The sequence below is a fragment of the Corythoichthys intestinalis genome, chromosome 15 (assembly GCF_030265065.1).
Source record: "Corythoichthys intestinalis isolate RoL2023-P3 chromosome 15, ASM3026506v1, whole genome shotgun sequence".
Classification (NCBI taxonomy): domain Eukaryota; kingdom Metazoa; phylum Chordata; class Actinopteri; order Syngnathiformes; family Syngnathidae; genus Corythoichthys; species Corythoichthys intestinalis.
Genome location: NC_080409.1, coordinates 45,079,989 through 45,104,200, shown reverse-complemented (window position 1 = coordinate 45,104,200; position 24,212 = coordinate 45,079,989). Strand labels below are relative to the sequence as shown.

The following is a 24,212-nucleotide window of genomic DNA, read 5'->3' as shown; positions in this document are numbered from 1 at the left end:
ATTGAAGCAACTTGAAGCTAGTTTCATTTCACAGCAGCGGTATTTTGCAAGAGCCCGAGAGTCGAAAGACAACGCCACAAAGACGAGACTGTTGAAATTATGAATAAAAAAAAAAATGAGGCAAATGTGACACACAGAATGGTTTGCTAAAATTTGCTTAAATATATTGTCCTACGTAAAGGACGTCAGCCAAGGTCGGCCCCCCACATTTTTACCACACCAAATCTGGCCCCATATGCAAAAAGTTTGGACACCCCTGGCTCAGACCATACGCCGCACGCTACATCAGGAGGAAGCCTTTTCTGAAGACGGTACACAAGAAAGTCCGCAAACAGTTTGCTGAAGACATGTCAACAAAGAACATGGATTACTGGAACCATGTCCTATGGTCTGATGAGACGAAGATTAATTTGTTTGGTTCCGATGGTCTCAAGCATGTGTGGCGGCGACCAGGTGAGGAGTACAAAGATAAGTGTGTCATGCCTACATTCAAGCATGGTGGTGGAAATGACCCCCCCCCCCTCCCCACCTCTTCAATCTCTGCAGCAATGCTGACAGTGTTAGGAATCCTGCCTCCTGAGCCCTGCTCCTCCTTGTGTGTGTGTGTGTGTGTGTGTGTGGGTGCGTGTCTTGATTGCAGGTTTGGACAGATGGGTGAGCCTGGGACCAGGTGCAGGTGATCGTCGTTAACAGCCTACTTAAACCAGTGCCTGGCCTCACCTCATCGCCAGATCAACAACTCAGCTCAAAGAGTTGGTGACTCAAGCCTCAGTCAAAAGACCTGAAAAATACTATTAAGCTAATTTTTCTTTTATTCCCTAGATCCTGTGATACTTGCCTGCCTGAACACCTGCTTGCCCGTCTGCTCATCTATCGCAAAGACTCACCTGACTATTTCAACACCTTCTGCCAAACCTGCCAATAAAGTGTTGTCACTGCCAGTTTTGCCTGTCATCTCTGCGCTTGGGTCCCCTGCTCAATCAGAACCACAACAGCTTGATCTGGCCACATTATGGACCCAGCAGAGACCAGCCCCCTCCGCCGTCGAGTAGCTGCACAGGACGGCCTTCTGGAGCAGCACGGTGAAGCAATCACAGCCCTAATGAGTCAGGTGCGTGTATTTGCCGAAAGCCTTACTCGCCTCCAGACTGGGCTTTCCTCCCTCCTGGACTCTGAGCGCACACCGCCTGCTGCCGTGCCATATAACACAGTCCCTTATGCAGTCAGAGAGCCGTTTGTTCCCGCACCGGCTCCTTATCATGGTGACCTAGGAACATGCCGGGCCTTTCTGGTGCAATGCGCGCTCGTTTTCAAACAGCAGCCCCACATGTATGCTTCTGACGAGGCCAAAATAGCTTACCTTATAGGCTGCCTTCGGGGTTCAGCACTTGAATGGGCCACGGCAACGTGGGAGGGGTGCTCTCCTACCTGCTCCTCTTATGATGCCTTCACAGGGGAAATGAAAAAGATATTCGATCACCCAGTGCGTGGCAGGGAAGCAGCAAAGCGCCTCATGTCGCTCCGGCAAGGCTCTGACAGCGTGGCGGAGTTTGCCGTTCGCTTCAGGACGCTTGCCGCAGAGAGCCACTTCAACGATGAGGCCCTCCAAGAGGTCTTCCGGGGTGCTCTCAATGACTCAATCAAAGATGAGTTGGCCGCCCGCGACGAGCCCGCCAATCTTGACCAGCTTGTCAACCTGTCCATCCGGCTTGATTGTCGCCTCCGTGAGCGTCGCAGGGAGCGCTCGAGACGCCAGGGGCCACTGGCTTCGTCGGCCACCCTGCCACACGGCCTTCTATCCCCCTCGCTCCATAGGACTAACGACTCCCCATCTGCGTTGCCTCCTGGTGTGGGACCTGAGCCGATGCAGCTGGGACGTGCCCGGCTCTCCAGTGAAGAGAGGGAGCGCCGCCGGAATGCCAATCTGTGCCTTTACTGCGGGGGAAAAAATCACTTTCTCGCCACCTGTCCACTGCGGTCGGGAAGGAGGGCCACTTCCCCTCCCAATAGGGACAGCCTGGTGAGTAGTGACCACACCACAACCACCGTTCGCTTAAAACTATCTGCTACGCTTAATTGGAGGGACCAGTCCATGCCGTTATTTGCTTTTGTTGATTCTGGTGCAGATGACAATCTAATTGACCGCTGCCTGGTGGACCAGATGGGAATTGCACTGCGACCTCTGGACACCCCCATCAAAGCTCGGGCCCTCAATGGTCATCTGTTGTATAGTGTTTGCCAAGTGACTGTCGCGTTATCCCTAGTACTCTCTGGCAACCACAGGGAGGTAACAAAATTTTATGTTTTTGAGAATTTGCAAGTGCCCTTAGTTCTTGGCCTTCCTTGGTTAAAGACCCACAACCCCAGTATTGACTGGAGAGAGGGCAGCATAACAGCCTGGAGTGACTTTTGTCTCAACAACTGCCTGGGTTCGGCTACCGGTGTCGCAGCCTCACCTCCAGCTCCCGAGAAAGTAGATCTGTCTCTTGTCCCAGTTTGTTATCATGATCTTGCTCCTGTTTTCAGTGAGAAACGTGCCAAGACTTTGCCTCCCCATAGACCCTACGACTGTGCCATTGACTTGAAGCCAGGTGCGCCTCTGCCAGTAGGTCGTTTGTTCAACATATCACGCCATGAACGGCAAGCTATGGAGGAATATATCACTGAATCTTTGGCTGCCGGCATCATCCGCCCCTCCTCTTCACCGGTGGGGGCTGGGTTTTTCTTTGTGGGCAAAAAGGACAAGACCCTGCGACCCTGTGTGGACTACAGAGGCCTCAACGCCATAACTGTCAAGAACAGGTACCCGCTACCCCTAATTGAGTCTGCTTTTACTCCCCTTCATGGTGCCACAATATTCACCAAGCTCGACCTCCGCCGAGCCTACCATCTCGTCCGCATTCGTGAGGGGGACGAATGGAAGACAGCCTTTAATACTCATCGTGGCCACTATGAGTACTTGGTGATGCCCTTTGGCTTAACTAACGCGCCTGCTGTCTTCCAGTGCCTGGTCAATGACGTCCTGCGGGACATGATAGGCAAATTTGTGTTCATTTACTTAGACGATATACTTGTGTTTTCAGAATCCCCAGCAGCTCACGTAAGCCACGTGCGACAGGTGCTCCAGCGACTTCTTGAGAATCAGCTGTATGTCAAACCAGAGAAATGTGAATTCCACGTCTCCCAGACCACTTTCCTCGGTTTCGTCGTCGCCGAGGGGAAGTTGAAGATGGACCCTGCCAAGGTGACAGCTGTAGTTGATTGGCCCAGGCCTGCCACGCGGAAAGGGCTGCAGCGCTTCTTGGGCTTCGCAAATTACTACAGGCGATTCATCAGAGACTACAGCCGGGTGGCCGCCCCCCTCACAGGCCTGACCTCGCCATCTACCCCATTCAAGTGGTCTGGTGCAGCTGAGGCGGCATTCAGTTACCTCAAAAAGCGATTCAGTTCCGCGCCAATCCTGTGTCACCCCGACCCATCTCGCCAGTTCATTGTTGAGGTGGACGCCTCAGACCTGGGAGTGGGCGCAGTGCTTTCACAGCGCTCACGGGACGACAAGGTACACCCCTGTGCTTTCTTCTCCCGAAAGCTTACTGCAGCAGAGCGCAACTACAGTATCGGCGACAAGGAGCTCCTGGCAGTGAAACTGGCCCTGGACGAATGGCGCCACCACCTGGAAGGGGCTGAGCACCCTTTTATCGTATGGACTGACCATCGAAACCTTGAATACATCCGGTCAGCAAAGAGGTTGAACTCCAGGCAAGCCAGGTGGGCTCTTTTCTTTGACAGATTCTCCTTCACCTTGTCCTATCGTCCAGGGTCGCAGAACGTCAAGCCTGATGCCCTGTCCCGCCAGTTTTCGCCCGACTGCAACATACCTGACCCGAAACCCATTCTGCCCTCTACCTGTTTTGTCGCTTCGCTCAATTGGGAAATAGAATCCGTGGTGAAGCGGGCCCAAGCAAAACAGGCAGACCCCGGAGGTGGCCCCAGGAACCGTTTGTTTGTGCCCGACTTGGTCCGAGCCCAGGTGCTAGAGTGGGGGCACTCCACACCCCTGACATGTCACCCTGGCATGCGCAGAACCCTAGCCTTTATTAAGCGGCGGTTTTGGTGGCCCTCCATGGAAGGAGACACAAGAGCCTTCGTGGCGGCCTGCACAGTTTGCGCACGAAATAAAACCTCCTCCAAGCCAAGTTCCGGCCTTCTCCAGCCACTCCCTGTTCCTGGACGCCCATGGTCGCACATAGCCCTGGACTTTGTCACTGGTCTCCCGCCTTCCAAGGGCAACACAGTCGTGCTCACTGTCATTGACCGGTTCTCAAAGACTGCTCATTTCATAGCACTACCCAAGCTTCCATCAGCTAAAGAAACAGCAGATCTGTTGGTACACCATGTCATCCGTCTACATGGAATCCCTGTCGACATCGTTTCTGACCGTGGCCCCCAGTTCATCTCCCAGGTTTGGAAGGCTTTCTGTACGGCCCTGGGCATCAAAGTTAGTCTGTCCTCCGGATACCATCCACAGACTAACGGGCAAGCAGAGAGAGCCAACCAACAACTGGAGTCTGCCCTGCGCTGTATGTCCAGCTCACACCCATCTTCCTGGTGTTCACATCTCGCCTGGGTCGAGTATGCGCATAACACATTACCGAGCGCTTCCTCAGGTATGTCCCCCTTCCAATGCTCCGTGGGATACCAACCCCCCTTGTTTCCATCGCAGGAAAGTGAATGCACTGTTCCATCGGTGCAAACCCACATGCGCAAGTGTGCCAGGGTCTGGAAGACTGCTCGCGATGCCCTGCTCCGTGCGGCCTCAACTTCCAAAACGCAAGCTGATCGCCGACGCATACCAGCGCCATCTTACACCGTCGGGCAGAGGGTCTGGCTCAGCACCCGTAACCTCCCACTCAAAGTAGAGTCCAAAAAACTATCACCACGATTCGTGGGCCCCTACGAGGTCGCGGCAGTGATAAACCCATGCGCTGTTCGCCTCAAGCTCCCTGCATCCCTCAGAGTCCACCCCACATTCCATGTGTCTCAGGTAAAGCCAGTCTCATCCAGTCCGTTGTCCGCTCCAGTGCCGGCCCCTCCTCCTCCTCAGCTCATCGATGGGCATCCTGCCTTCTCCGTCCGGAAGCTGCTGGACGTACGTCGGCGGGGTCGGGGTCTCCAGTATTTAGTGGACTGGGAGGGATACGGGCCTGAGGAGCGCAGCTGGGTCCCTGCCCGCCATGTGCTATGCCGGTCGCTTATCCGTGACTTTCATCGTCAGCACCCTGGTCGCCTCTCTCGTGCGCCGGGTGGCGCCCGTAGGAGGGGGGGTACTGTTAGGAATCCTGCCTCCTGAGCCCTGCTCCTCCTTGTGTGTGTGTGTGTGTGTGTGTGTGGGTGCGTGTCTTGATTGCAGGTTTGGACAGATGGGTGAGCCTGGGACCAGGTGCAGGTGATCGTCGTTAACAGCCTACTTAAACCAGTGCCTGGCCTCACCTCATCGCCAGATCAACAACTCAGCTCAAAGAGTTGGTGACTCAAGCCTCAGTCAAAAGACCTGAAAAATACTATTAAGCTAATTTTTCTTTTATTCCCTAGATCCTGTGATACTTGCCTGCCTGAACACCTGCTTGCCCGTCTGCTCATCTATCGCAAAGACTCACCTGACTATTTCAACACCTTCTGCCAAACCTGCCAATAAAGTGTTGTCACTGCCAGTTTTGCCTGTCATCTCTGCGCTTGGGTCCCCTGCTCAATCAGAACCACAACAGACAGCACTCCTGTAACGAGTCACATGACATTTTGGTGGGAAAATGACAAGCAGTACTCAATTTGGACATTTAGGGATGTACGTAGTTCCCATGCGGTGTACTCACTTTTTTTGCCAGGGGTTTGGATGTTAATGGCTATATTTTGAGTTATTTTGAGGGGAAAATAAATAAAACTCTATTATATAAGCTGCACGCAGACTACTTTTCATTGTGTCATTTTGTCACTGTTGACCCATGAAAAGATATACTTAAATATCTGCAAAAATGCAAGGGGCGTACTCACTTTTGTGATACACTGTACTAGACATGTGCCGGTTACTGGTTTCACGGTTTACCGTGGTGTGAAAACGTCGCGGTTTCAAAACCACTAAAATTTTCCGTCATACCTTAGTACGGTATTCGCTATTTTTCATGTGCCAAAATGCAGCCGAAGTGGCATGGTGCGGCAGCGCTCACCCGTCCCGTTTGTTGCCGTGAGTGTTAGTGACTCTATTCTGCTAAACAGCCAGCAAACCCAAAAACAAACCCTCCAAACACAATGCGTACTTTTCTTCAATTTATTGAGCTCTCAAATCGTGGTGAAATATACAAATGAATACATTTAAAACGTTATACAATTGTATTTTTCCACATGTGAGTAGGTTCAACAGGATAGCAGTAGCACCATGAAAAAGGTCGCCAAAAACAAAACATACATTTTCCTTTCAAATTCAATATACAAACTAATTAAAACTTACAAAGACGAATGTTAGCCTAGGCTAAGGTGGGAGAGAAGCTTCGTCAACGTTTTATGTCTCACAGCCGCTGAGTGAGAAACATGCTTGAATGAAGGGGGGAGAAAAAATTTAAAAAAGGATTGCCTCAAAGATCGCTAATTGCGAAAGGAGGTCTCACTCCTCACTTTTTGTTTTAGATGAAACCTTTCCTCAACAATATTTACATTTTAACTAACTTATACATTTTTAACTAACTTATTAACTTATGAATTCTTTGTTCTTTTTAACACAAAGGCATGACATCATGTAGAAGAAAGTTGACACAGTGGCTGAAAATGGCGAAACTTCACCTTCTCCCCCTCAAAAAAAGTCATACAGTATATATTTTTAATTTTATTTAGAAGTATTTTTACTTTTTTATAGCAATTATTTTGTTCTTGCTCTAATATTGAGCAACTTGAGCTGTGGCTGTGGATATAGTCTAGGTTCTATTTATTTTAATTTTATATAAAATATTTGTTATTTTTTGTTAATTTATTTATTTTCACATTAATTTATTTTCACATTATATTCATGTTCCAATTTGCAAATATGTTCTGGAAAAAAAAAAACCTGTTCAATGGAAAAAAGTTTTTTTTTTTTCTTTTTCTTTTTTTAAAAAACCCATACATCTCAAAATTTTGAAGCTATAATTGCAATACCGTGATACCGTGAAACCACGGTATTTTTGCTCACGGTTATCGTACCGTCAAAATCTCATACCGGCACATGCCTACACTGTACATAGTAGGGGAAATAGAACGCAGTTTTTGTAGTAGCCTAGTAACAGTAACTAAACAATCCAGCATGTGTGAGTACTGCCATTGTGCACGCCTTGTATGGAGAAAATGCGAAAACATGACAAATTTGGACCGAAACAGATTTTTTTGGATGGGAAAAACTAAAAAAGAACCTCAGCACCCACTGCTGTGAGTGACTTCCAGCTCCCCTGGGGGCGCAATTTTAAGCCTGAGTCTGACACGTTCCAGTATAGTTGCGCAATATTACTGGTATATCGGTATATTGCAATATGAAGTGACACAATACGTATATTGTAATACGACGTTCAGTTTCCAATACAGGTAGTCCCCGGGTTAAGACGGACCCGACTTATGCGATTTTGACTTTACGACGCCTGCGTCTTGTTGTTTATTTATTTATTTATTTTATGTTGACTTTAGTTTTGTGACGCATGCTTTTATTGTGGCGCAGGAAGCGTAGAACGGGAAGCGGATGCATACCAGACATGCCCACCCTACACACGCACATGCAGAGCAGCCGAGTGACCGAGGCGATAGCCTGCGCGCACATTTGTTGCTTGTGAAGCATCCAGTGGTGACGGCTGTATACAACCCCTTTTGTACTTTTTACTGTTTTTTTTTTTTTTTTTTAAGTCGATTCGCAACATTTATCTATCGATTTATTTATTTATTTATTGTGTTCATCATCGGTATCATTGACAGTTACAAGATGGCTTTGTGATATGATTAACCCGAAGAAAAAAAACTAAGAAAAGACGAGGGCTGTATCAAGTCCCGTCACCTTGAGTGTATGTGAATGTTTTTGATGATGTGCGGATGCTAATTGATACATGCTAATCATTTGTTATTGCTGTATCAACAGCTACTTGGAAAAACAAATTTGGATTGCTGTTATTGAATATGACTGATATAATTTCATTTTATTTTAGTTTCATTCTGCATTTGTTGACGTCATGAGTAGCTGAATAAAGTCTACACACGTCTACACAGACTACACAGACGTCTGACATCGTTTCGGAGCTTAGCTCACTGTCTAGCTAGGACTTAGCTCCAACGTCTTGGCAAGGACCGTACAATGGTGTATAATACATGTTTTTGGACAGATTTTTTTATTTAGAGGGTGTTTTGAGGTTGATTCCAACTTGCGCGTTAATCCGAGTTACATCGCCAGTGCAGGAACGGAACTTCGTAAACCGGGGACTACCTGTATATTGTGTAATTATGTTTTTGAAAGATACTTCATAATTATCCAATTCTTCAATTTTGCACCCAAATGTCTAGTTTCAGTGGAATAGCTGACTAAGTAAATTGTTTGGAGATCATAGTTTATGGTATATGAGCGTTTAAACAATTAACACAGGGACATCAATTCCTCCTTTTTTGTCAGCCAGCATTATTAGAGGGAGTTGGTTCCACATTTGAAGTTTCCACTTTATACATTATTTAGCTCTAACACTAGAACTACCGCTCACCCATGCAAACATGCAAATGTAATTTTTCATGTTTTCTTTTCATTTTCAATACGACCATATAGCCTGCTTCGCTAACAGACGTGACTCACGCCCACCCTGGCAAAGCAGCCCTGCAGCTTATCGCATGGTCACACACACACACACACACACACACATAGACGGACGGGTATGCGACGAAGCGATGCATTTTCACCCGCCCACGCGCCTTCACACACGCCTCTGTACACAATCACGTCCAGCCGTTGTGTATTTAAAGTGGCATCCTGCTGCTCTCCGCTGGCTGCCAAAAGCCTCCGTCCCTTGCTTTACATCCTTTCCAACTGACCACTGCGTACTTGCAGTTTTGTGTGAGTCCGAGGGCTAATTGCTGCTACCTGCCTTTACAGCTCCACCATTGACTCCCCTGGACTCTGAGTGGGGATTCACACTGGCGTCTGAAGACAAACAAACCCAGGGCGAGCGATCGATAGCGGATACAAGACGCTGCCGTCAAGCACCGCTGATTAAGAGTGTGAAGGTGTTTGCCGAGCGTCCGCGAACCAGTTCCAACGTGCGCACGCTCCCTAAGTGGATTGTTTATGTGATTTTGATGAAGAGCATTGCTCGCTCCTCATGCATCTTCAGAAGGCGCCCGAGCAATTATTCCCACAGCGTGGCAACATGCTAGCCGAGACTTAAAAGTGTGAGGCCTTCTAATGTGCTGTGAGTGTTAAATGAACAGCTTGCTGCTGCTGTGCCATAGAAGCTAGCTACAATTTCTTGAAGAGTAACAAGACACACATCCTCACCTTCAAAATTGTTAAAGGGAAAGTCAACACCTCGTGAATAAATGATTTTCATGTAAAAGCTGGTTGCTCTAAATATTTAGGTATCAAATCGCGTATTTCTTAGACCTCTGACAGTGGAGGAGATGCTTAAAAACAAAAAATTGACATGCGAATGCAGACGTGTGTCGAATGTTTCTACAGTTACAGTGGGGCAAATAAGTATTTAATCAACCACCAAATGTGCAAGTTCTCCTACATGAAAAGATTAGAGAGATCTGTAATTGTCAACATGGATAAACCTCAACCATGAGAGACAGAATGTGGAAAAAAAAACAGAAAATCACATTGTTTGATTTTTAAAGAATTTATTCCCAAATTTGAGTGGAAAATAAGTATTTGGTCACCTACAAACAAGCAAGATTTCTGGCTATCAAAGAGGTCTAACTTCTTCTAACGAGGTCTAACGAGGCTCCACTCGTTACCTGTATTAATGGCACCTGTTTTAACTCATTATCGGTATAAAAGACAATCTGCAATAGGTAAAATGCTTGGTGTAAAGAAATCAACTGTGGGAGCAATTATTAGAAAATGGAAGACATACAAGACCAATGATAATCTCCCTCGATCTGGGGCTCAATGCAAGATCTCACCCCGTGGCATCAAAATGATAACAAGAATGGTGAGCAAAAATACCAGAACCACACTGGGGGACCTAGTGAATAAGCTACAGAGAGCTGCGACCACAGTAACAAAGGCTACTATCTAGGGTTGTTCCGATCATGTTTTTTTGCTCCCGATCCGATCCCGATCGTTTTAGTTTGAGTATCTGCCGATCCCGATATTTCCCGATCCGATTGCTTTTTTTTGCTCCCGATTCAATTCCAATCATTCCCGATAATTTTTCCCGATCATATACATATTGGCAATACATTGAGAAAAAAAACTCGGATGAATATATACATTCAACATACAGTACATAAGTACTGTATTTGTTTATTATGACAATAAATCCTCAAGATGGCATTTACATTATTAACATTCTTTCTGTGAGAGGGATCCACGGATAGAAAGACTTGTAATTCTTAAAGGATAAATGTGACTTTGTATATTGTGACTAAATATTGCCTTCGAGTGTATTTGTTGAGCTTTCAGTAAATGATACTGCAGCCATTTAACTTCTGCCCAAATGCATGATGGGAAGTGCAACCATGACTGTGCGTAGGGGCACCAATTGATATATCTTCTCTGCGTTGGGAAAGAACGTAGGGTGTTAAGAAAATGATCAACTACTGCCTTTCTTCCCCACATTGCCTCCTACGTTGTTTTTAATTGCTGAGAGTGGTATTGTAAGGCTTTAGCCACATATAAATGGCTCCAAAGGCTGTCAAAATTCTCTCTACTCATTATACGCTGCCTTTTAGCGCTATCTATAGGTAAAACGGCGTCTTAATAGATTGAACGCGACAATGTGTGAGTGGGTCGTGCAGCGCATGTCTTAATTACTTAATGTGATTAATTAAAAAAAATTAATTACCGTCGTTAACGCAATAAATTTGATAGCCCTACTTTAAGCCAAAACTACTCTGGATGAGTGTAAGACATTTTGTCTGTAACGTTAAATACAATTAGAAAATGATTTAAATAAGAAATATATATATATTAAAAAAAGGCATGTCCGATATTTTTTTGCCGATTCCGATACTTTGAAAATGACGTGATCGGACATCTTTAGTTTGTAGTCCTAAATATCATTCATCGCCTAGCGTGAAATGTGGCACTGCAGCCTTTGTTCCGTCTTCTTTATCATCTACGTAGACTCATGTTTGCTTTTGTTTTTGTTCCGACTCCAAATGACAATCTTGACCAGGCGCAAGAAAAGGTCAAGGTTGGCTGGCAAATTGCCTCAAAGCAATCAGCCAGTGTCGCCATCTTGCCATCTCTCTATTCTTCCTTCTTCTGTCATCTCTTGTGTTTACCCTCATGGTGGAGAGAGAGAGGGGTGGGAGTGTTGAGCCATGCTTTTGAAGTCCCGGTGACTTGAAAGCGTCATTGCTTGGGTGACATTTGAGCACAGAGCAGTGTGACCCTGCAGGCTACGTGTGTGTGCGTGTATTTCCTCGTGGCTGCTTCAGCTGTCCTCTGGGTCTTCAAGAGGGGCTATTTGCTTTTGCAGCAGAGGGATTGCCTTTCATCACATGAAAAACAGCATCCGCCCTTCCACCTCTAACCCATGCGCCCGACAATCGTGCCGCTGGAACGCTGCGCCACAGCTGACGCCGTGTTAAAAATACACACTCGGTAACACGAGCCACTGTACGGCCAACTGACACATTTAACATTTCGGGTTATTTCCTCATGCCGCATTAGAGGGCTTTGGTGCAGCTGTTACCGCTTGTCTTTAACCACAACTCTTACTATGTGTCGTTTTGAACTGATCATTTATATGCAACAATTCAAAACCACATTATCTTAAATATCTTTCCCGACAATAAGTAGGTGATGTATTAGTAACAAAATAAAGCCACATCATTTGATATGCAGTGTGGAGCCAGTGGCGCCACCAGGAGGTGGCCAGGGGTGGCCACGGCCACCCCTATAAATTGGTTGGCCACCCTACTGGCCACCCCGCTTGCAAGTATATTGTTAGATTGTTGTAGCATCAGTGATGCATTTCATCCCAAATGAATGCATTTACCCTAATTTTCAGACTATAAGCCGCTACTTTTTTCCCTCATTTTGAATCCTGCGGCTTATAGTCCAGTGTGTCTTATTTGTTGATTTATTTGGGTTAATAGGTAACACTTTATTTGACAGCGGCATCATAAGACTGTCATAAGAATATCATAATTATGACATGACACTATCAGGGGCATTACTGAATGCTTATGACAGATGTCAATATGTGTCATGTGGCATATTATGTAACCAAATCCATTTATGTCCAGCTCAGATCTTTTACGTCTATTCAAAAGTGAGATAATTTGCTGGATGACACTAACCGACAGTATTATGACAGTATTATGACACCACTATCTAAGAAAATGTTACCAAATACCATAACTAGCAATTAATGAAACAACTGGAACAGTAATTGAAGAAATAATTAGCACAGAACATGACCGTTATTTACATCCGTAGCGCCGCCATGCATGCTAGGAGGAATGTTGGATGACAACAGTGTTGAGAGCAGGTGGCAGCAGAGGTTGACTGTCTACCCCAAGGAAGCAGTGATGGCCAAATGAAGCTTTTAGTGACAATAAGGCTTTGTAGCCAATTGGTTCAAAGCTTAATGGTGGTTCATTTGGTCTCATGACCATCTTATGGTGCCATTGTCAAATGAAGTGTTACCAGTTAATATCGTTTGGTGTAAATATCCCACAATGCAATGAGGACAACTGCGGCGTATAGTCCAGTGTGGCTTATCTATGAACAAATGCCGTTTTCATGTCAAATTTGGTGCCTGGCGGCTTATAGTCAGGTGCGCCTTATAGTCCAGAAATTACAGTAGTTTGTTTTGTTAAATGAAGGCCTGTCAAATTTGTCGCATTAACGGGCGGTAATTAATTTTTAAAAATTAATCACGTGAAAATATTTATCGCAATTAACGCGGTACGACTCATTCACGCATTGCCGCAAACAGCCTACAATGGCGCCGTTTTTACTTATATACAGAGATAAGAGGCAGTGTCAAGTAAGTGGAGTAGATACAAGCATTCATTGGGGCCGTGCTTTTAATTGGCAAAAGCTTCGTCATCTCTCCCACAGCAACTATAAACATTGTCGGAAGCGACGGGAGAAGAATGACAGGAGTTGATCTAAACACCCTGTAGTGTACCCAACGCAGAGAAGATATAGCATTTGCAGCCACCACACACAGTCATGGTTGCATCACTTCCCATCATGCATTTGGGCAGAACAGTTAAGTCGCTACAGTATCATTTACTGAAAGCTCAACAAATACACTAGATGGCAATATTTAGTCACAATTGTAAGTTGTCCAGGCCCTGAGATAGTAAAACAGCCCCAAATTATGATGCTCCCTCCACCGTGCTTCTCGGTTGGGATGAGATGTTGATGTTGGTGAGCTGTTCCTTTTTTCCTCCACACATGACGTTGTGTGTTACTCCCAAACAATTGAACTTTGGTTTCATCAGTCCACAAAATATTTGCCAAAACTTCCATGGAGTGTCCAAGTACCTTTTTGCAAACATTAAACGAGCAACAATGTTTTGTTTTTGTTTTTTTAGACTGCAGTGGAGTACTCTCATGAACACCATTCTTGGCCATTGTTTTACATATAGTTGATGTGTGCACAGAGATATTGGACTGTGCCAGTGATTTCTGTAAGTCTTTAGCAGACACGCTAGGGCTCTTTTTTACATCTCTGAGTATTCTGAGCTTAACTCTTGGCGCCATCTTTGGTGGACGGCCACTCCTTGCGAGAGGAGCAACAGTGCCAAACTCTCTTCATTTGTAGGCAACTTCCCTGACTGTCGATTGATAAACATCCAGACTTTTAGAGATGGGTTTGTATCCTCTCCCAGCTTTGTACAAATCAACAATCCTTGATCGCAGGTCTCCAGACAGCTCTTTTGACCGAGCCATGATTCACGTCAGACAATGCTTCTCATCAAGACAATTCTTACCCGTTGTGTGTTTTAGAGTGGGCAGGGCAGCTTTACACTCATCAGTGATTTGGCACACACCTGACTCAAAATGTTTAGTAAAAATTGGTTTCAATGTTTAGTAAAAAATGGTTTCAATTGCTCTTTAAGTTCCCTTAGGCAGAGGGTTAACTTACTTATTTTCCCCTTTCTGTCATTGTTTTCATGCTGTCCTCATTAAAATATGAAAACCTTAATATGTTTGGGTGGTTTTAGTTAAAGCAGACACTGTATTTTCATCTGTGCTATTCCAAAAGGTTCAGATACTTTTTCATACCAATCTATTTACATCTGTGTGCATTATTTGAGCCAATCGTACACTAAAATGTAAATCAACAAGATTAAGTGCAGCACTTGTCATTATTTAGATCTTTTTTCTCACTCCTAACCAGAGGTTGCGCTAGACATTTTCGTTGTCTGTCATTTTGACTGACAGGGTCATAAAAATCCGGTCATAATCTATTTTTACCCGTCACTTAAATTTTTAAAATGATAATGATGACATATTCAATAGTATTTAGTTTTCATTCATTTTTAATTAATATTGTAACGCTTGCTTGGCGGCGAAAAATTAGACACGGAAGTCGTGGTATTTTTCTCCCTCTTTTTACTCTGCTTACCGCCAACAACACCAACAAAACAACAACTCCACCCCCAAAGAAAAAGAGGCAACTATATAGACCCCAATCACCAACGTCACACAATGATCTTAATTGTGGTTGTCAGCCCAAAATCTTCTAAATATATATATTAAATGCATCTTACCAAATATAAAATGACTACTACATAGTCTGTGGTGATCGTTTGGTGCCCAGATTTCTTGTCGAATTACAGCAGTCCATCTCGCTCTCCACTTCGGGTCTCTCAGAGTACGGTAGAACTTCAAGTCTCTCCGTCTATCTTCTCGGTTACTGCAACCAACTGCCACACACGTCTTCACCATTTTGATTATTAATGTTAACGAGCAGAAAAACACGCCGTAATAGGAGGCATGTACGTAGCGGTAATGTGTAAACACGACGAGCTGACAGATAATACGGCGACTCCAGTCAGGGGGGCGGAGTTTTGACGTCATGTGATTGGGGTCTATACACAGGCGGCAATCTAGTCCACCAACTGGATGACACGCTGGTACACCGGGTGCACCAATAAGAACCTTGCGTTGATGTGTCAATCACGGTGCCGCCGCCAGACCCCGGTGACGCTACAATATTCTGACAGGATAGCCAACGACGTCATGCATTAAGAGAGACAATAGCTAATTAATATGCTCACTCGCCACCCTGTGGTCTGGGGTGTGAATTACAACCTGTCAAAATGACGGACGGACTTCAGTTTTTTCCGTCACCGTTTTATAAAACCGGTCAACGACGGAAAATATTCGGTTAACGCGACCCCTGCTCCTAACATTTAAATAGGATTTTTTTTCTCATTCTGGCCAGTGTAATGTCATAACGAAATTACATCGTTTGCTTATACAGTATTGTTAGAATATGGATTATTTGATATTTTGATTTTTGTGCTGGTCTTCTTTGTTACAATCAACCTAGACTTTCTTTGCGTCATTAATTACTGCTTTTTCTGTGCTATTCTGTCTTTTTGTCGGCCTTGTAAAATGTTGCAAACAGGTGTTAGTCAGTCAGCTTACACAAGGCCACATGTCTCTGTGTGGTGATCCAAAACAGCTGGCCCCAACCCGAGTGTGTGCATATGTCGCGCATATGTCTGCGTGAGCATCTTCAATGATGCTTGGCCTACAACCAGCAGTGGATCATATTAAATGGTTAACGCTAACAGTATAATCTTTCCCTTTTGTAACCATCTGAAAGCTACATTTTTAGGAGGCGCCAGTCACATTGCATTGTCAGAGATTTTTATCAATTTTCTATTGCCATGTTGGGAGTTTGGGCTGACCAATAGTCAGGCATGAAAATGGGTCAGGGGTTAAAAAGGTGAGAACGGTGTGGAGGACATATGTTCCGGCGTTTTGCCAAAATGTCTACATCTGCGAAGCGCCCTACTGTATATGAGGCAAATTTGACACCCAAAGTACTACCGTGTGCTCTCAACTTGTTTTGTTTAGCTGCATACAGGCAGAACGTACTAAAAAATGCCTTAATAAAGACTTAAATCTAGTTATATCAAATAAAGACGGTTTAAATACGCTACGTGACTAATGTGGTCAACTGCTTTAAAGCTACCACAAAAAAACACAATTGTTAAAAGTATGGGAGGCTAATACATGCAAAAAGTATTTTTGAGGGAATGAAAAGGTCATAAAAAACTCAGTAAAAACAAAAATAGTGAGTATTTACCGCTTTTAACTGATGTGCGCATGCGTGCGAATGCTTGCGCAACTGCGCTGAGCATTGTGTACAGCGATATTAGAAAGAAGCTTGCGTTTCTTCTTTTATATTACCGTTAAATACACAAGCTTGATGCTAACTTAATGGGAGCTATTTTTTCACTGGAGGTTTGGCTAGCTCTGGCAGTGTTCGACACAAGTTGCAACAAACGGCAGTAACTTTGTTATACAGCAAAATATGAAAAGGATTGAAACCGCTACTCACCAAATCCAATATCCTGGCAAATGCATTCATCTGAAAAAAATATTGGGAGTGAGACCTCCGCTCGTCCAGCGAACGTGAATTTGTGCTTAGGGCAAGATCATCTGTCGCAATTAGCGATCTTTGACGCTATCCTTTTTTCCACTTCAAGCTTGTTTCTCACTTAGCAGTTGTGAGACTTAAAACCTCGACGAAGTTGCTCTTCCAGCTAAGCCGAGGCTAACATTCGTCTTTGTAAGTTTTTAATTAGTTTGTATTTTGAATTTGAAAGGAAATGTGTTTTGTTTTTGGTGAACTTTTTCATGGTGCTAATCAGTTGAAGCTACTCACACATGGAAAAATACTATTGTTTTAAATGTATTCATTTTGTATATTTCAGTTACCACAATTTGAGAGGTCAATAAATTGAAGAAATGTACGCTTTGGTTTTTGTTTTTGGGTTCGCTGGCACTGACACACAAAGCAACAAACAGGGGAAGGGGTGAGCGCTGCCGCGCCACTTTTGGCTGCATTTTTGACACATGAAAAATAATAGCGAATGATGTACGGTGTGACAGATAATTTTAGTGGTTTTGAAACCGCGACTTTTTCATACGATGGTAAACCTTGACACCGGATACCGGCACATGCCTACTACCGACCCCCCCCCCCCCCCCCCCTTAAAAAGTTTCTCCTCGGATCTACACGATTCACGTGGGTCACCCTTTTTGACTTCAAAATGGCGAATTTCGCCGAAAGGTGAGAGATTTTCATGCCTGAATAGTAACAATTTATGAAAGCAAAATTTGACCAAATTTGGACATCAGATGTTTCGCGCCTACAAATTGTCTTCAGATCAGCCACGTATTCCTTTACCTATAATGCTCTCCCACAGGTGGAAATCGAGAAGCTGGACTACCACCACTACCTGCCTCTGCTCTTTGACGGTTTATGTGAGACGGCCCACCCGTACGAGTTCTTTGCTCGTCAGGGCATCCATGACTTGCTGGAGCATGGCGGACCTAAGATTCAGCCTGTCATCCCGCAGCTCATCATTCCCATCAAAAGTGAGTTGTGGGTGCTTTACTGTAATAAATTTATTTATTGTGTATGGGGTTTGGCAGTGATCAATCACTGCTTATCCTTCCAGTTCAAATGGATTGAAATGTTGCTGTAAGTGGCAAACAATGAGTTAAGTGCAATCATTTTTCTTGATTTTGCCGCTTTCTTGTGCTCATACCTGAACAGACTAAATCACTTGATCACCACTGAAACCATGTTTTTGACTACTTCTGACCCTTCTGCCCACTTACAGTGTGGAAAACAAGTACATTATTTGAACACCCTGTGAAGTTCTCCCACTTGGAAATGATGGGCGGGTTTAAACTTTTCATCGTAGGTGCTTGTCCACTGTGAGAGACAATCTAAAATGATTAGGGCTGTCAAAATTATCGCGTTAACGGGCGTTAATTAATTTTTTTAATTAATCACGTTAAAATATTTGATGCATTTAACGCATATGACCCGCTCAGACAGATTTAAATGACGGTACAGTGAAACGCTCACTTGTTAATTGTGTTTTATGGAGTTTTGCCGCCCTCTGCTGGCGCTTGGGTGCGACTGATTTTATAGGCTTCAGCACCCATGAGCATTGTATAATTATTGACATCAACAATGGCGGGCTACTAGTTTATTTTTTGAATGAAAATTTTACAAATTTCATTAAAACGAAACCATTAAGAGGGGTTTTAATATAAAATTTCTATAAATTGTACTAACATTTTTCTTTTAAGAACTACAAGTCTTTCTATCCATAGATCGCTTTAACAGAATGTTAATAATGTTATTGCCATCTTGTTGATTTATTGTTATAATAAACAAATACGGTCCTTATGTACCGTATGTTGAATGTATATATCCATCTTGTGTCTTATCTTTCCATTCCAACAATAATTTACAGAAAAATATGGCATATTTTATAGATGGTTTGAATTGCGATTAATTGCGATTAATTACGATTAATTAATTTTTAAGCTGTAATTAACTCGATTAAAAATTTTAATCGTTTGACAGCCCTAAAAAAATATATACCCAGAAATACCAGTGTATGATTTTTTTTTAACAATTATTTGTACAGTAGCCTTTGTTCACAATTACAGATGTCAAACATTTCCTGTAACTTTTCACCAGGTTTGCACACACTGCAGTAGGGATTTTGCACCACTGCTCCACACAGATCTTCTCTAGATCAATCAGGTTTCTGGACTGTCATTGAGAAACACCGAGTTTGAGCTTCCTCCAAACATTTTCTATTGGGTTTAGGTCTGGAGACTGGCTAGGCCCCTCTCGAACCTTGATATGCTTTTTACGAAGCCACTCCTTGGTTATTCTGGCTGTCTGCTTCGTGTCATTGTCACGTTGGAAGACCCAGTCATGACTATTTGCGATGCTCTAACTGAGGTAAGGAGGTTATTCCCCAAAATCTCACAATACATGGCCCTGGTCATCGTCTCCTTTATAAAGTGCAGTCATCCAGTTCCATGTGCAAAAAAAAAAAAAAAAAACACTTTCAGAGCATTATGCTACCACCCCCATGCTTCACAGTAGGGTTGGTGTTCTTGGGATGTTACTCGTCATTCTTCTTCCAAACACTATTAGTGGAATTAAGACCAAAAAGTTCCATTTTGATCTCATATAACCACATGACTTCCTTGCATGACTCCTCTGGATCCTCCAAATGGTCATTGTCAAACTTAAAACAGGCCTGGACCATAGGCTTCATTATGATATTGACGGGACACGGGGCGCGGGGCCTGGATTGTTGGCAAGGCCGTCAAAGCTGAGCGAGTCGAATCACAGACAAACATTTTCGTTGAAAATTCTTGTGAATAAATGATAAAATTCCTGAATTCTTTATAGATATGGATGTAAAACAGTTTAGTTTCTTGGTTAAAGGCACAAAAAATGTGCAGTTAGCATTTATTTTACATAAATATGTAGAGGTACAATGCTAGTCTGTTGGTAAACGTAGCTAGCAGCCGCCTTATGTAAACAGAGGTTTTCCGTAAAAATTCTTGTGAATAAATGCTTAAATCCCCAAATTCTTTATAGATACGGACGTAAATTAGTCTCGATTCTTGGTTAAACGCAAAAAAATAACATGTAGCTAGCATTTATTTTACGTAAATATGTTGACGTACAATGCTAGTCTGTTAGTGAATGTAGATAGCGGCTTCCTTGTGTAAACAGAGCTTGTCCTGTGAAAATGATTGTGAATAAATGCTTAAATCCCCTAATTATTTATTGATATGGATGTAAAACAGTCTCGATTCTTGGTTAAACGCAAAAAAAACCCCAACAACAACAAAAAACGTGCAGTTAGCTTTTATTCTACGTAAGTATTGCAAACTATGATGCCAATGCAGTGTTTGTGAATAGCTCCTTTTTATGTGAGCGGCCCCCTACTTGAAGCCGAGGTGTAGTGCATGACCGATCTGAACCGTCAATACCATTCTGAAGTCTATGCCTGGACATGTGCTGGTTTAAGGAGGGGAACCTTCCGTGTCATGCATGATTTTAAACCATGACGTCTTAGTGTATTACCAACAGTAACCATGGAAATGGTGGTCCGAGCTCCTTTCAGGTCATTGACCAACTCCTGTCATGTAGTTCTAGGCTGATTCCTCACAATTATTAGGATCATTGAGACCCTACGAGGTCGCTCTTGCATGGGGCCCTAGTCCGAGGGAGATTGTCAGTCATGTTTAGCTTCTTCCATTTTCTAATAATTGCTTCAAAGGTGGATCTTATATCACCAAGCTGTTTGGCAATTACCCCGTTACTCTTCCCAGCTTTTAGAGGTCTATAATTCTGTCTCTGGTGTCTTTGGACAGTTCTTTGGAGTGTATGGGGTGGACAGGTGTTTATAAGCAGCTAACCGCCTCAAACAGGTCAAAAGGTCCACCCCCACTCCACTTATATAGGAAAATAAGTGGAGGTGGACTTTTTAAAAGCGACCAACAGGTTTTGAAGCGAAGCAATTCTAGCTAATAGACAGGTGTTCAAATACTCATTTGCAGCAGTATAATACAAATAAATTGTTAAAAAAATATAATGCACTGTGATTTCCGTTTTTTTAAGATCTTCTCTCACAGTGGACAAGCACTTACCATGAAAATTTCAAACCCGCCCATTATTTCCAAGTGGGAGAACTTGCAAACTCGCAGGGTGTTCCTATACTTAAAGTCCTCTCTGTATTAGAATTGTTGGTAGACCCAAACAAATCCTCTATATCAGGGGTTCAAACTGACTTTTTTCGTGGGCCATAAAAAAGGTTTCCATTGGCTGCTACTAGAGCTGGGAATCTTTGGGCACCTAACGATTCGATTACGATTCAGAGGCTCCGATTCGATAATAAAACGATTATTGATGCACCCCCCCTCCTTTTTTTTTTTAAATTAAATGTTTTGTACATTAGTTCCAAAATTGTTCAAAGATCCTCTCAGGCTAAACCAAACTACTATTTCAGTATCAAGTTAACATATAGCAGTAAACAAATATACAAAAATAACAGTAAATAAAAAACTCCAGTCCCCATTCTGTAACAGCAGCTTTAAACTACATTCAATTAATTTAATGTTGTGAATCAACCGTTAAAGTTGTTAAAATTGCTCCCGTTATTCCATAATTTTCCTTTTGTCTACTTTCGACATGTGAAAGTTTTAAAACTATTTTAAAGATAGATTCACGTCAATATTTTACCGATTTAGGAGTATTTTAGATAAAAAGTTAATTAGGTTTGCTTGGAAGGTTCGCTACAACAGCCTTGCAGGGAAGTGTACTGCTTTAAGATGGCGGCCGTTTACTAACGCCCGCATCTAGCTTTTTGTAGATGTGCTCTTCACGCTACCGAATCAATGGTCCATCTAGTCCTATATAAATGATATCTACCATTACTTTATGTGGATGACGTACTTTGTAGCAGCTTTTCGGCAGCAGTCAGGTATGTTGTTGTGTTTTTTTATCTCGTGGCATGAGTTGAGCTAGAGCCGTGAGTTGAGCATTGGCATTACCCGAGGGGCCGGGTAATGAGAAGCATGATGTTTAGCTACTCTCGCTCTGTTCTTCATTGACCGCGCGGCGCGCTGAGTGTGTTGTACTTCCGCTTTACTTGGCATATTTCAATAATCGGAATTTGGATGTTTGTGAATCGTTCTCGAATCTTCCACGGCCGAATCGCGAATAATCTAAGAATCGGAATTTTGCACACCTCTAGCGGCTACAATTCAACTATTTTGGTCATCAACGAATGGTTTTTGAGACATCGTTGACCTCAAAATTGTTAAAATGTTGGGAATTTTTATAAAAGCCTCTTTATAGCAAATATTGTCTTATTTTTCATTTTTTTCAACGACTTATGTTTTTGAAAGGAAAAAAGTGGGAAGAATTATACTCTTTTATTTGTTGTTTAATGTTTTTAATTAAAAGAAAAAAGTTTTCTTTTTATATAGTGTTGTATTGTGAACATAAAAACAGGAAAATCTGCAAATATTCTTTAAAAAATGTTCTAAATTAAAATGAATAATATATATGTACTTTATTATATACTAGGGGTGTAACAGTACACAAAAATCTCGGTTTGGTGCGTACCTCGGTTTTGAGGTCACGGTTCGGTTCATTTTCGGTTCAGTAAGAAAACAAAATGCAAAATATAAATGTGCTAGTTGTTTATTACACACTTTTGTGCTTTCAACAATAGGAACATTAGCCTATACAAAGCTAGAATTCTGCTCAAAAAGTAGCGGGTATTTAAAAATAATCCAACAACAATTTGCCTTTCAGACCATGTGTATTGGTCAGCTTTCTTTCTGAAAGAAAGAAGAAAAAAGAAGTCCTGTGCTAAAGAGAAAAGCAATCCCAATGACAAAGATTTTAACATGTATTTTACAAATGAAATGCCTCAATGAAACATTTTTTTTTTTCTTATGAACGGTTTTCAAAAGCTTTATTGGTGGATTTTCTCAAGTTAAAGCGCCACACAGAAATTAATAAATTTAATTGTGTAAGCAGGATGTGTGTATTATTCTTACTATTTAATTACAGGTGTTTTAGCTCATTTCAATTTATTTTATTGGGCTATTATTTATTTTATTATGTGTTTATATTTTACAAATGTGATGTAGTATTCATTTATGTTGTATAACTTTAGTTCCTATGTGAATATTAGTTCCTACATGTTTTGTTGTGGTAGGAGGGTTTTGTATTGAACACGGGGCCGTGTTGGTTATTATTATAGCAGAGAAGACAGCAGTAAATCAACAAAGACAAGTCAACTGTGCCTCGATCTGCCACTCAAGAGATCTGATGGACTCAAAAGGTAGGGTACGATTGCATATTAGTTTGAAAATCGACCGGATCCACCGTATTTTTACACGACTGACTTCCGGCCCGATCCTCGCTACCAGTAGTAGTATTGACGCAGGAGGGGCGCGTCTCGCGTCAAATAATAAACTCGTTCTTTTCGCGTGCGTCGCGTTGAGCCGCTTCTGGGATGCATCTAATACGCGGTTGCACTGCGACTGGTGTGCAATGGCTGATTGACTCTAACGCCCGCGTTTCACTGTGTTCTCGCGGCAGCCACGTTGTCGCGCCGTTGACGTTTCTGGGTTATACTGTCGTACCCTGTTGGTCCTCATTATAATAGAGAAGACGGAGTAAATATAATCTACACAAAGAAACTGTAACCCGATCGACTCACAGCCTCAAAAAGTAAGGCTTACATTATGTCAGAAACTCATTCGGTACGCATCCGTTCCGAATCGAGCACCACGTACCGAAACGGTTCAATACTATTACATGTGCCGTTACGCCCTTATTATATACTGTACTTCATTTTTTAAGTAGGGAAAAATATATACTGTATTCTCTGACAGGGTCCCCCAGGATTGCTAAATCTAAATTCAAGACTTTTAAGACCTTTTATAATGCCATTTGAACTGAAAATTAATACTTTTCTCGCACCCATTATTTAGATAATATTGAATCATAATAAAAAAATAAAGCACTGAACATCAAATTTAACCTCAATTACTAAGTGTGTTTGACAAAAGAATACACATTTACTGAAGATAAAATTAAAACACATTTAAATATAAGGTCTTTCAGATTTTTTTCCCCCCAGGATCAAATGGATTTTACACTATTTTTGTAAAGCAACTTCAGAAATTACATTTGCAATACAACAGGTTTCCCTTTTAAGAGGACCTAGTCAAGGTGGTAGGTTGGTGATTGTCAAGTTGGTCACCTTAACTGAAAAGTGCTTGGGAAAATCTTGCAATTGGCAGTGAAAGTTTAAAAAACAGCCACTAAATGGCAGTAGTTTACCATTAATTACCACAAAATAAAAAAGCTACACATGACCATTTCCCTTGGTAATTTTTTGTTTTTTTAATCACATTACAAGAAGTATACAAAACACATGTT

The 24,212-nt window shown here is 42.8% G+C and overlaps 1 protein-coding gene across 3 annotated transcripts in view; it reads left to right on the top strand.

The window, feature by feature from the left end:
- The window catches only part of pacrg (PARK2 co-regulated), a 475,481-nt gene that overhangs the window by 227,164 nt on the left and 224,105 nt on the right, over positions 1-24,212 (top strand). For all 3 annotated transcript variants that reach the window (XM_057859058.1, XM_057859060.1, XM_057859059.1), the window contains exon 3: positions 17,626-17,797. In XM_057859058.1, coding sequence (XP_057715041.1) covers positions 17,626-17,797 — 172 coding nt within the window. The remainder of the gene's footprint in view (positions 1-17,625; positions 17,798-24,212) is intronic.